The 15005-nt window shown below is 32.4% G+C and overlaps 1 protein-coding gene across 1 annotated transcript in view; it reads right to left on the bottom strand.

Annotated features, from left to right (window-relative positions):
• The window catches only part of LOC106120978 (uncharacterized), a gene marked incomplete at its 3' end in the record, with an annotated part of 73623 nt that overhangs the window by 7041 nt on the left and 51577 nt on the right, over positions 1 to 15005 (bottom strand). Inside the window, exons 4-6 of the mRNA XM_013316449.1 lie at positions 6208 to 7084; positions 5716 to 5816; positions 1716 to 1901 (exon numbers count right to left, since the gene is read on the bottom strand). Coding sequence (XP_013171903.1) covers positions 1716 to 1901; positions 5716 to 5816; positions 6208 to 7084 — 1164 coding nt within the window. The remainder of the gene's footprint in view (positions 1 to 1715; positions 1902 to 5715; positions 5817 to 6207; positions 7085 to 15005) is intronic.

Genomic DNA, 15005 nt, shown 5'->3' with positions numbered 1-15005 from the left:
GCTGAAGTTGTCTTTTATAAGCTTAAAACACCAGTATAAGTAAAGTATGTATTTTATATCGATTTAACAGAATCAATGTAACACTTTTATGTCACTATATTTTTGCACGAATATGGACTCGCCAGGCGAGTTGATAGTACTGAACATGTTGAATAATATATTTTTTTTATATCATAAGGTGGCAAACGAACGAGCGGCCACCTGAAATCGCTGAAATAGCGAAGTCATCGTTGCCCATAGACATACGCAATTGCATATGCGTTGCCTACCTTTAATCGATGGAGGAGAGAATGCACAAAAGAAAATATTTCCTCTTCCCAAGCATCCTGTCATCCGGAAAATCCATTTCCACTTCCCATCCTTTCCTAACAACTTAGGCTAACAACACCACCTGTCTTTCCTTATAGATATAAAAATATACATTACCTAATTATAGAAAATTTAATTTATAAAATAAAGATTATTCCGTATTTTTGACTTAAAGTCTAGTCTAGTCTAGATAGGTCTGTGATAATATATGTTAAACCTGCTGATGCATAGAAAATGGCATAAAATAAAAAAAATATGATTTTTTTTTAGATCCTTTACTCATTTGACATTGACAAAGGGGCGTTAGTGTGCTATTGCAATTTAGTAGAACTTATACTAGATAACTTTCTCGGTCTATAAATAAAGATAAACAAAAATAAGTAATTAACAAAGTCTTCTTTGAAATATACATAAAAACTGTAAGATAAGTAACGCTGTTAGCAACTTTACATAGTTAAAAGATCGCGTAGAACGCTTAAGACTTTACAAAGGGATTGCAAATTACCTTCATTTGTTAGGTGTTCAAATTCTAAGGTGTATCTTTTGCGTTTATCTTTCAAGTAATATTTCAAGCTTACAATATAAAGCCGATGACGGATTACGAATGTCTAGGAAAAATGTTACCTTGGAAAAAAGAAATGTGGTAAAATTTCGGCACTTTTCTCACTTTATACTTTACGGCAAAAATTGAGGCTTTTTTGACACTATTTTCGAGGATACATTGCCAAGCCTTCATCTATATCTAGGCTAAGTTAATAACTAAATAGAACTTTTATTTGGCAAGTGAATGACCAGATAGTGTGTGCCAACTATTGCCAAGAATTACCAAGTGCTGCCAAGTGTTTGTTTACCGGTAACGAGGCCAGATGCCGTTGCCAAGTAATCAGGACAGAGGAGCGGTCGTAAAAGGCTTTATGTGACGTCACTACTCTACTTGGACGCTTGTTATAGGCGACAACTACTCTCGGTCGGGACGAGCTCGTAAACAATGTGTTAATGTACCAAACTAGTACCTAACAGTTTATGTTGTAAAGGTCAAGAGAGACGGCATTTAATTCAATTATCAGGTGTCTCAGTAGTAGATGTTTGTGCTCCAGTACTTTGGATATTTCGCTTGTTAGGCTAGGCCTTTGAGAGAACGTAAAACGGTGAAATTCTAGAGAAAAAAATGCAGAATTCTACCGAAAGTTATTCCAATAGTTAGCAAACGCGGTAGGGTATCATTAAGCTTTATACATAGGCTAATAATGAATGTAATTAAATGGCTAGCGATAGTTAGTCTCATTTAAAATAATTTTCTGATATTAACCAATAATTAACTGCATTGTAATATTTTGACAACGATGAAATTTAACAATGTATGAAGCGACATCAACCAAAATTATGCATGTACTGTCAAATATTACCTTCAATTGAGGGTCGTTCACAGACGTAGTAGTTGTGTTCGTGACAACTGCGATCATTCCACATGTAGGTTGGCTGCGGGGCTGGTGGACGCGGCGGGAATTCACGGCGTGCCTCCACGCAATCCTGCCCCGAGGTGCCATCGTCGTTCGGCTGGCTGCTATGTTTACGCCACCCGGGGAACCAATCTGGACATAAAAGTTATAAAGTAGTGTAGCTATACTCTTTTAGTATTTTCTATGATAGTCTAGATAGTAGATATAATTCTGAAAATACTGCCATGTAGTATAGAGTGGTTTGTCCTAAATTGTTAAACTGTAGACAACGTCTTTTGGTGAAAATGTGTTGAATATTTACGGGGTTAAAATGTTTTATAATTATTCTAATTATATTATGTTAAACTACTGTTATTTATATAGATTATTAGGTATCCACTGACTGATATTTTCAATCAAAATTCCTTAATACATTTCTTGTTCGTAGAAATTATAATTAATCATATTCCCTAATGAATCTCTTTCAGAATTTCAATATTTAATTAAAGTCGGAAGTTGTACTGAATATCGTAAATTTAATTAACACAATGAAAGTTATGTCGGAGGTATCTTTGAAGTTACTTTTGAATTTGTATATGTTATTCACAAGGAACTGTGGAACGGTCTAGGGGAGGCCTATGTCGAAGGACATCCTGCCAAAGCAGCTGGTAGCTGAAAACAAATCTACAAATTCAATTTTTTCAGTTAAAAAAAAAAAATAGTAGTTTAAGTTTATGTAAAAAAAAATAAAAAAAATTGGTCAGCGAATAAAGGCTTATCTTATCTTATCTTATCTTATCTTATGTTATTCAAAAGGGGAGGTAATAATTTTTGAGTTGTCTCAAGATTGGACTGATTGTAATTCTTTTTTTCTCCATCCATACGTTTACAAGACAAGCAAAGACATATATAATCACAATTTTATGCATTTAATCGTTGGTTTCTGAGAGCTAAATCTGTATAAAAACAGATGATAATATAATATGTTTTCAACGGGAATTTAGGCCTCAGAAATCCACGGTGAGACATCTGAAATGACGATAGAAATGAATGATAAGAAGTGCGAGTAGAATACAGTAGAATACCAAGTATACTACTCAAGTTATGTAAAATTTTTTATATCCCTAGATTTTGTTAAAAGAAATTTTTGGCGCCGAAATTTGCTATCAGGTACCGTGGGGATTGCAACATATTTGAGTGCTACGAATGAAGAAAATATTTCTTTAGAAAGTTAGCTACGTAACGATTCTCGGGGGTGTAATTGTGTTGAATATTTAATGTAATTTACATCGGCTGCGTGTATTCACAGATTTCATTTGTTTTAATTAAAAAAGAACACAAGTTTAACAGCCTTAGGATTTACGAATAAGGATTGTTCGAAGACAAGATTCTGATTTTTTAATTAATGTTTATTATAAAAGAGAACGTTTACTTAATTAATCTTTCTATAATAATAAATGTGAATGTTTAGATGTATAGATGCATAGATGGATGGATGGTTGTTTGAAGGTATGTCCTGAAATTTGACATATATGTAGAACTTAGTCTGGAAAAACACAAAGGCCAGTTAAGTTTATTTAATTCCGCGTGTACGGAATCGCGGGCAACTGCTAGTACTTACAAAGGTTAGTTTAAGATTGCGATTGCTATATATTTTATGAAATGAAACTTGCCGATGCATTACATGTTACTATTTCCGAAAAATACAGATAAAACATAATTTTCTTAAAGCTAACGCAATCTTCGTTTAAGTCAAAGTGTCTTCAAACAATGTTTGTAAGTGTTTCGTGTATTCAAAGTTCATTCAACACTTTGCAAAGAGCTCAACTCAACAAGTTTCGGTCGCAACAAAACCGCAAGCTCATGTCGACTGACACTAGGGATGGCGTGTAATTTCTTGAAAGTATCGATACTTTCAAAGAAATATCGATACATCTAAAACCTTGTGAGTTTGCTTGATTAACTTCTTTATTAATATGAACGAATCATTGGGACTCAAGAACGAGGAAAAATTGTGGCATAAAATAATATAGCATAAAAATATCCTTTCTATTGTTTCTGAGCAAAAGTATTTGCTTTAAAAATCTCTTAGATATATAAAACTAAAGAATGTAAACATTACAAGAATATTTGTTACACAAACTAACCTATATGTTTGAGTGTAAAGACAAATAAATCGTTGAAACTGGAAATCTGCTATACGAAAAGAAGTATTACATTTGAATCGTAGACAAAGATGTAAAAATGTGCATAAAACGAACCCATAACAGTGACCATTGTGAATTCTATCTCTTGGTAAAAGAAAACAATTAAGTTTTATTGCGTTATTAGATAGAAAGAGAAAATAGAAATTACATACCTATTTGTTATTTTTCTTTAAGGATAATTAATAACAGTGACAGACTTAAATTAAACTATTTAAATAATAACAACAAAAAATATTTAATAACGACTCTATTTCTACACAACGTTCTTCATTTACTTTCCCGCGCAATTGTTCTCAATTTTTTCACTTATTTTTTTTCTACATTTTTACGCCAAATTGTTGGTGGCCAGTGTAACCTCTTTAGTGTGCAAATTTTTCTACTAAAGAGGTCGAATACTTCAAATTTCACTCAACACTTTTATCCATTAAAAATAAACTAAAATATTTATCACTTGATGTAATTATTATTGCATAAAGCAAGTGCTGATATTAAGTTTTCAGTAGTAATGTATTTTGGAGGCAATCCAAAAGCCGCGCGTTGTGAGTGACGTGTACACGGAGTCGGTAATTGCCACTTACAGTTTGGTGATGTGCTTCTTACGATATTAGTTGAAAACTTTAACTAAACGAGGCGTTAAATTAAATCTTATAACATTCAAATTTGCGCAAAAAGCAAGTTAAATATTCGTCCACAAAGAGTTTTAAATTAACTTTTAAATAAATATTTTACTATTTCAATTAATTATTTGGTATTCTTAACTTTAGAAAATTTCCAAACTTTAAAATTATTCCATAAAATGTTTAAAAAGATCCAATCGACTTTGTGACTGCGTTAATTAGGCGAGCAACATAAAATCATTCTGTTCAAATTCGTAGCAGCATTTTGTGAGAATTAATTACTTCCAGATGAATAGATTAACTCCAACTTTAGCCTTAAATGTAATTGAGATTCATGTAAAATAAGACTTTAATGCAAGGTTATTGGATTTATTTTAGATTGTAATCGAATTCTATATGTTAATGGATTATTTCATTATCGTTGTAGGGACTAGACTGGCCTTATTTATATGTAGTGACGAAGACCTACGTTATTGCTTAAATGAAAATTAAATCACGTGCTAGGCTTAAAGTTTGAGAATCTCATAATAAATCTACAGAATCATCATCATCAGCTCACTATAAGTCCTCACTGATGGGCTCGGAGCCTACCCTAAGCTGGGGGTGACTAGGCCATAGTTAACCACACTGGCCAAGTGCGGGTTAGTTGACTTCACACATATCTTCGAATTTCTTCACAGATATGTGCAGGTTGCATCACGATGTTTTCCTTCACCGTAATGTCGGATAACTGTACTTATGTAAATCGAAAAACACATTGGTGTATGGATTCGAACCCAGGACCTGCAGATTACAAGTCAAGTGCTTGACCCCTTAGCCACCGACGCTCTATATCTTACTAATTACTAATATTATAAATGTGAATCTTTGGAAAGTAACTCCAGAGGCTGCATGGATCTTTCTGAAATTTGGCAGAGATGTAGAACATATTCTGAAAGAATACATAAGCTACCACTTAAGTTTTCTTTGCTTTCGCTCGGTCGTCAACTAGTTTTCATATAAGACAAAGATTATGTTATTTGTATATTAGTTTTTAGTCTTACTTAGGAAAGCCTCGTGTGAAAGATAATTATATAGAGTGGGCTTGTTTATCATTTTTAACTAATAGGATATTATTTTCGATGTGTTTGCTAGTTCACTTACGTGCATAAGAAAATGGTAGTCCGTCGGACCATCGGAACTCTCCTTCGTGCACCGCGTCTGTGGCCCCAATCCAATATACATCGTCGATTCCATTACCGGGTCTGTAAAAATAATCATTTATGAAAATTATGTATAAAATAATATTGTTTTTATTAATCATGGTGTCTCAAGTCAGCTAAGAAAGTATATTAAGATTTCTTTTAAAGTTTACTAATTACGCCTAAATGCATTTTCTTCTTCCTTCATAAGTTTCATATTAAATGCATCTCAAAGTTTTACTGTAGTGATAGCCCGGCGTGAACGTGGTTATCAGCTTAAATAAACTTTTGCACATCATATTCAAACTCTCTCTTCTGTGGCTTGAGCTAATAAAATTTTAAACAAATAGCGATCGTATTAAAATTGGTAATTAAAAAAAAATTTGCATTGGTATAGTTAACGGCCAGCATTAGCATCAGACAGTGTTAGGCCATATAATAAAAAAAAACTTACGCGTTTAAAAGTAGTTGGTCCATGATTTGTTGTTGACGTTCATTGAGTACGCTAGCTAGATGTCCACCCAGTCTGACGCAGTCCATCTCCGCCTGACGCCATGCTCTCTTCGTCTCCTTCATCGCTGCTATACAGAAGTCTCCCGACAACACCCACCCGTAGTCACAATGTCCTATCACTTCTTCTACTGCTTTATCCATCCACCACACTTTTAACCACATCGCCATTGTATTCTTCTTTCCCAAGACGCTTATATTTAGTCTTACAGAGTTTCTTTCTGAAACTATTTGTACACTGCGCAATGGATCCCCAGGTTGGGAACAATGATTCCATTTAGATTCCCCATCTTCAAGTGTTAATGCCATACCTTTACATTTAGCATGAGCATCTTCATGAATTATATTTGACAAATCATTGTTTCTGTTAACAGGACCTGTTCCCATTTGTAGACGTAACGCGACTCTGTTTCCATAAGGTAAATGTATGTGGTAGGAGCAGGACAGTTTTGTGGTAGGTTCGACCTCGAACGAGCCGTTTCTTGCCGTCAGTAGAACATCATGGCAGTAGTCTACTAAGCGGTACATCGCGGCGAACGTAGGTCGTCCGTGAAGTTCTATTTCCTGTTTTTTAGAAGACGATAGGTAAATGAACCTTCTGTTAGGGTATGGTACTTGCTCTAGTTTTCCACATAAGATGGTTGAAGTTGGGGAGAATCGTAGGTATCCGGTGGCGCAAGGTACGTTTAGTTTGTGTAGTTCTATAAGTAGGGAGTTCTTGGACGAGAGTGAGGGTATGAGTAGCCGACAGCCATGCGCGCGTGGCAGGTGACCGGAGTGGATTCGGGCCGATCTCAAGGATCGGAGACGTACGACGCAATCTGCAACAATAGACAAACTGTAAGTAAACTAGATGACTACTATTCTCTTGACTGTAAACTAAGATTTCAATATGATTGTCATATTTAAATAACCGTTTGTAATGTTATATTTGAATTGCAAGAGAGGGAAAAGAAAGGAGTTATAGAGTCTTCACATATTTATCAGCAAGCGTAGTTTTTCATCGGGTATGTAATAAATCAAATATAACTTTAAAGAATTCCTTCGTTACAACTACTTTTTATTTGAGTTTTCCTTTTAATAATTGCACAAAGCTCTAATAACGAGACAAGATGGCGACTAAAGGTGCTATTTATTTTTTACTTTTAATCACGTTAAGCTTACACTGTTAGTGTTTATTTTACTGGGGATATACCTTCTAATTAACATCCATCCATTCAGACATCTAAACATTCGCATTTATAATATTAGTAAGATTTATATTGTGTATAAAGAGTTCAACAAGCTATATGTAATGAGACGATTTGGCTGTTTTCTTTTTGTGGATATTTATTTCCTTGTACAAAATAAATGTTTCGACAGTAATACTTCACTGGGACAGCAGCATTTTTTTATATTAAATATTGAATAGGTTATTATAAAAGTTTGCTCAAAACGCGATCGTGAATTAATGTTTAATATTTATACATCTTCAAGATAAAAGCCATTGAGTTTATTGGATTGAACACTTCTGCACGTCGAGGGGCCGTCGAGGGAATCTTTAAGATGCTTTCAACAAATTAAAATCGCACACCAATATAACGTTTTTGATATTAATAATTTAATGGATTTAATATTTATCATTTTATGTCACAATATTTCTGTTTTTTTTTTTATTTTATATTATATTTTTAATTTTCTATTGGATCTATTGGCTTTCAATATTGTTATCATTTCTTTCTCCGCTAAAAAATATTCTTAATAACAATTGCAATCGCGTTTGAAATAAAATATATTATAGACTATTCCCTGATGAATTTACGAATGAAAAATAAATTAATAACGTATTTCTCAATGTTTATTTGAAGTTAACGACTCTTAAAAATTATTACAGTTTACCTTTTTCTCCGCAATGTACTAAGCAAAGAAATTTCATAGCAGTATCCACTTAGTACTTATGGCACGCAGTGTACCGAGTAACTGCACTGCGGATCAAGACTCGCAAAATTTCCTTGCTTTGAGAGAACTTTGCTAAATTAAATTCCATTAATATTCACTTTAATAAAATTCTTATGCAAATTTCAATTTCTACTCTTTGCCTGTATATTATTACTTTGTCTAACTTTGATCGAATATAGGCTGACAGGGATGTATGGATATGTATGACATTATGCCAACTCTTCAAGTATCCGGCCACTTGAATTCGCTGAAATAGCGAAGCGACCTCTGCCCTTGCTCCACCCCTGTCTATCTTTAATCGACGAAGGTGGATAGGCGTAAAAGATTATATTTTTCCCTCCTATCGTGTATAACCTATCGCGTCCCTTTTTCCATCAAATCCACTTTTCCTTCGCATCGTTTCCTTATAAGAAAGGGTAAAGGCGATGACGATTAAAAATAGGGCTTTAGACGAAACTCCGAATTACTTTCACTTCACGCCTGTCTTCTGTATGGTCGTGGTAGTACACCGAGCGCCCTTGCCTGTTCGTGAAATACATATTGTTGCTGGCATCTATTGCCTACTAAAGAGTACATTATTTTATAAATAGAATATCAATTTAAAAAATGAAACAATCTTTTTTCAAAGGAGTCGTGACTGATCTGTTGAAAATATAAAAGTAACAAGACTGGTTATAAATGGTCACCATTACGCCATCTCAGACGCAACTGGTTCGCGAAACTTAAAGCGACAAAGACGAATTGATCTCGTTATAAGAAAAATGTCTGATCGTAATAATGCTTTGTTTCTCCGCTGATCATAGCGTCATTTGTCAGACCTCATTTGAATCGTTTTCAAGATAAATTTCGACGAGAAAATAAATTCCAATAATAAACGTTGAAAATGAAATTTAATAATATCGAAGGATTTTTATACTTTTGTATTATTTCTTTAGTAACACTAGCAATAAATAGCAGAACAATTTTTTTACCTGACTGACAAGGATAAAACTTACGGGAATGTCAGTTTGTATGTATGTATGTCAAATCCATTGTCACCTCTTTTAGCTTGAACGACTAGACAGATTTTATCGAGAGAGATGCCAATTCGTGTTTTCCGAGCTATAGTAAGTTTATTGAATTTTAAAACATACGTATACATAGGAAAATTTATTAATAAAAATTTCACAAGAAAATTATTTATAAAAAAAATAGACTGCAAAATAGTATCGTTTTCTCAAGAGCTGTTTGAAATAAAAACATACACAAATTGATCCATTCCATTTGACTCATAAATTATTCAGATAAGGGTGCGACTACACTGAAGCTTGACAGGAATTTGAATAGACCTCTGACTTCAGAAATGTAGCCAAATAAGTTACTAAGTTACTAATGTTCTAAGTTTACTCTAGATACAAACTCAAGTTAAAGTTTTACTGAAGCTAGCGGGAAAAATAATATTTATTTTTAATCTTTTTTGAAATTTTAGAAATAAATGATAGGTATTATAATTTTCCTATCATCTTTTCTCTTCTAATTAATACGTGAAATTAAATTGTTCAATTTTCAGCGAAATAAGGCTGTAGAAAAATATTGCAGCTCGTTAATCAAAATAAATATACTAAACTGCCGACTAAGATATAATTATTTTATGAAACTAAAACTGGAGATTAGTATAAGTGTTTTTTTTATACTTATAACATTAACTAATTAAATTTCTATACGAATGAAAAAGAAAAAAATAGTATACATTAATTTTTATTTGTACTTTTTACCAGACGAATAAAAGAAAACTATTTTTCGCGCGTTTGTAATTACAGTCGAATCTGGATAAGCGAGAAACACCCCGACACACGATCTTCACAAGCGAGAAACTTTTGTTGGAGAGAAACTTCTATAAGCGAGACGAATGTCACGGTCCTTCTCGCTTCTCTTCGACTCAGTTTCTAAACTATCTTTGTATCAAATTTCATTTAAATCGGTTAAGTAGTTTTGCTGTGAAATCGAAACAGAGTTTCTTTCTTATAATACTCGTTTAAGTAACGAGGTAAGGATTGTTCGTACACATCTAGACTGTCGTTTTATCAGAAGAAATCACACGTACAGTCAAGGACATAAATAAATATCTATATGATATTGTACTTTTTAAGAAATAAAACTGGTTTTCTTTGTCAAGTACCTTTTAAATAAAGTGCGACTTTAAGACTCTTGTAGCGAAGTGTACGGCGTGAACTTTCGTACGGTCAAGTGACACGACTATTGGAAACTTCTTTTGCACTTAAGATACAGAATTAAATTAATTTTAATGCATGCGAATTAAATTTTGATTGGAAATTATCAAAGGAAACTGAAATTCGATTCAAAATAATGTTTTTCTTTATTGGTAATATTTACAGGTAATTTATTCCATAAAATAAACACAAAAGATAACGAATGCTGACATATTATGTAAGATTAGCTTAATTTGAAATGTACTTAACATAATCCTAACATAACAAGAGTAAAGAAAATGTAAATCAAATTAACATTTATAAGGAATATTTTAGCTCTTGTACGTAAGCGAAATAAGCGTATTACATCGTTAAATAAACATTATTCCTGAAATGTTTTTACATTATATATTTAGAATACATACGCATGAAGTAGCCTATGTGTTCTTTCAGACTATGTACATGTTTTCAACAGTGGTAGAGCCCGCTTTAACATCTTCGCACGAATTGGCCCTGTTCGCCCGGTGAAATACCACGACCACACAGAAGACAGGCGTCAAGTGGAAGCAATTCCGCGTTTCGTCTGATGAGTGTGCGTCCCGGAGGCTTAATTTAGTCCTCTTTCCCTTCCTACCCTGTTTTTATAAGGAAAGGATGGGAAGAGGAAGTGGATTTTCCGGATGAGAAGATGCATGGAAATGTTTTCTTTCTGTGCATCCTCTCCTCCGTCGATTAAAGGTAGGCAACGCATATGCAATTGCGTATGTCTATGGGCAACGGTTCGCTATTTCAGCGATTTCAGGTGGCCGCTCGCTCGTTTGCCAACTAATGATATAAAAAAAAATGTTCTATATGTATGTCAAATTTCGAGATCCGTTCACGCGTTCTGAAGATACCTTCAAACAAACATCCATATAAACATTCGCATTTATAATATTAGTAAGATTAGTAATATAAAATGTGTATTGCTATAAATCACAACATGGAGAATATAACGTTACAACTAAATATATATAAGCAATATGAATCTACATGAACATAAATAACATACGATATCTGAATCAAATACTATAAAAATATCTCTATCGTAAGAATGTATTATCCTAATAGAGATTGAACAAAAGAAACGCAAGCAAATATATAACTTATCCAGATTATAATAAGATATAAAAAAGAGCTGGCACAGAGTTTTTTTCCGACCGAATAATTGTGTATTTTCTTGCTTAAGACGAAGTACTTTAAACGATCAGCTTTTTATCTTAAATATTTACATTTCGTTATCTTTAAATCGGCTATTGTTAATATTATTTTTTTAATATTAAGAAAAGATTTTTAAATACTTTTATTCATTTTAACATAGAGTAAAATGTTTAAAGGTAAAGTTTTATACCTTGCTTTTTTCTGCATACAGACATACCTGCTTAGAATGTAGGATAGCGCAGTAGTTTAGTAATTACACGCATGGAAAATACAAGTGAATTCAAGGCAGATATAAAACAATCCTGAATGTAGGCAGCTAAGTCTAAACGTTAAAATGCTTTTCTTATTGTTTGGAATAAATTAGCCTTATAAAATATATGTTTTTGCTTTAACGTACTATTTTCTGCGTAATATAGTTAATGCTTTTTAATTAAATTTCATTAAACTTACCTACTGTTTTATTTCATAGCGTAGTACCAAAGTGTCTGAACAAACTCGCAATGGGTTTATAAACACTTTTATTGTAAATTTGTATATTGGCCCTTGTTTATAAAAAATAAATAAAAAAAATATAAAAAAAATATAAAAAAATGACTACCAAAAAAGTGCTACAAATAATATTTTTCACTGTTTCTATGGTAACAACATATAGTCGATCTAAGTTATCGCTTTAAACATAAGTTACTATAAATTTGTAGCTCTAATCTATAGTAATATTATAAAAAGGTAAGATTTGATTGTCTGTTTGTTTGCATTGAATAGTCTCCGAAACAACTGAAATGATTTGAAAAATTCTTTCACTGTTGGAAAGGTACGTATGGGTTATATATTAATAGTTTTTTCTTTATTTTACCCTTTGAAGTCGCCGCTAACTACTAGTTATAAATATACATCTTTATTATTTAACTTTAAAATGAAAATTTGTGTTAATTTACAAGGAAGAAATGTCATCTCCATTAGATTGGTATAAGCCAAGATTTTACGTTAGAATTAAATATTGGTACGTTAATAATCCGAAACAGGGTCGGATTGCTAGATTTTTATATGCAATCAAGTATCATGGAAGTAAGAATAACATTTACATTCAGCTCACGAGAACTTCCCTCGGCAGATACTTTATACTTGTCCATGAATAAAACTAATTTGTGAGCTCTTAGTACGCTCCTGGCGTTCTTGTAAATTATGTTGTTAAACTATGGAAATGATATCTTTCGTTGTTACATTTTGTTCAGATAATTTATTAGAGAGGTAGTGTATGCATTCGTGAATAAATCTTGATGAAATTGACATTATTATATACTTTGTTTCCGATTTTAAAAAGTCTAAGCTGTACTCATATTAATTGTTGTTTTAGTATGAGAAATCTACACTAATAGTCTTCCTTAGTGGAGATACTTATCAATTCACGACCCTGAATTCGGTAGTAAATACTTTTGTATTGCTGACCACCATCTATGGTGAACCATGGCTGACTAAACTGAAGAAATTTACTACTCTACAATTTTTAATTTGTAGAGTTCGATTAAGTTTTTTTTATACTGAAAATAGATTAGAGAAATGTAAAAAATTAGGAACATAATAAAACTGGATTTACAAACAATTGTATTATTTTTTTGTGGGGATTATAAGTCATATCCGACATTTATATTATTTTAGTTTTAAAAACAAACTTAAAGTATTAATTCAGAAGAAGTAATAATTCTAAAACACATAAAACTTCTCGTACATTCTTATACTGAAAAGACTAATATTGTACGAAGCTTTTAAATTATGATATAATATGCATGAAACTTCTGGATCGGGGACGCTCGAGTTTACTCTTAATGTAACTGTTTTACGAAGACCGATGAGATGAACTTCTATTAAGAAAAGTATAAGCTTGTAATTCATACCAAAACTTACAAATTGTGATATAAATATTTATTTATAAAAGTTCACGTCATTCTTTATCCGTGTTACCAAAATTTAGTCTTATTAGCGGTTGCCTGTGACTCCGTACGCGTGGAATTAAAAAAAAACTTAGCCTATGTTTTCTTCCAGACTATGTTCTATATGTATGCCAAATTTCATCAAGGTCCATGCAACCGTTCCTGATGTACCTTCAAACAAACATCCATCCGCACAACTAAACACTGGCATTTATAATGCTAGTTAGATTTATTTATCTACATCACATTTCAAAGGCCAACTCCAAATCTGGATTTAATATTTTGTTGCCTTCCGTATAGGGGAACGTACCCATACTACGAGACCCGTTTGGGGGGGGGGCGGGGTCCTAAAAATACTACCGTCAGTCACAGGAGCAAGGGGGTGGCTCAGATTTTAGTCACGTAGTCGTTAGTTGTTTTTTTCATAATACATAATTCACTGGTAATTTAAGTATGCATGCAGTCTTATGCTATAAAGAAGAGTATGAGCCAAATTATGTTTTTTTTTTCAATTTTGCCTGTGAAATGATTAAAAATCATAATTATGAATTACTACATAAAATCTAAAGGGGAGGGGTGTCTTGGCATGTACTACGACTGATCACCGAGGGGTGGGAGGGGTCGGAAAAACTAAAAAATAGGTCATGTAGTATGTGTATGTTCCCTAGCTTAAGTGGCTACTGAGATCCTTTGAGTAGAATTAGTATGGGTAATCTTTTTTTTACTGAGTATTCAGTTTGCCTTGAAGAAGCATTTACAGATATAATCTTCACTGTAGATGTGTTTAAGTTACTATTAAATTGTAGTATAAGTTTTTTTGGTAAAACCGTATGTATTTTTCCTTGTCCATGTCCTTAAAGACAACCTTCAAGAAAATTGAGTTCGTAGTATTTTACTGACATGATAAATGACACGCTATAAAACAAGGAAACGCTGTAACACATCCCTTAAGAATTAACCTTGTTCATATGTAAGAAATATTTCCGAAAAGAAAAAACATTTTAGTCAACGTTTTGTATGAACTTTTATTTTCTTTACCAAAACAAGATTTAAGCTTTACATTAGGAATTTAATTTACTCCCAAATAATTATACATAATATTTTTAAGAAAATTTAATATTATAATATAAAGCTATAAAACTAAACCGATGTGGAAAACATTTTTACATATCATATATTTTATAAAGTACACAATAGAACCAAACTTTTAGTTGAAAAAGCTTCGGTTTGTTTACAATGCACTCTAATACAGACTGCAACTCTGATGTAAAATGTAAAATCGACGGAAGTTTGGATTGTAGTAAATTTATTGACAGAGAATTTATTAATATTGAAACATAAATAAACGCAAGAAACTACGATATATTAGAAGATACAATTTTAAATCTGTAAACTTGATATACAGTTTTTTTTTAATTATTTTTTCGTTACCGATTTGTAAATAGTTTTTTTTTTAGCTTAGCTAATAAAAGTAAAAATTTTATATT

The sequence above is a fragment of the Papilio xuthus genome, unplaced genomic scaffold, assembly GCF_000836235.2.
Source record: "Papilio xuthus unplaced genomic scaffold, Pxut_1.1 DF826945.1, whole genome shotgun sequence".
In the NCBI taxonomy this organism is placed as follows: domain Eukaryota; kingdom Metazoa; phylum Arthropoda; class Insecta; order Lepidoptera; family Papilionidae; genus Papilio; species Papilio xuthus.
This window is presented reverse-complemented; position numbering and strand designations above follow the sequence as displayed.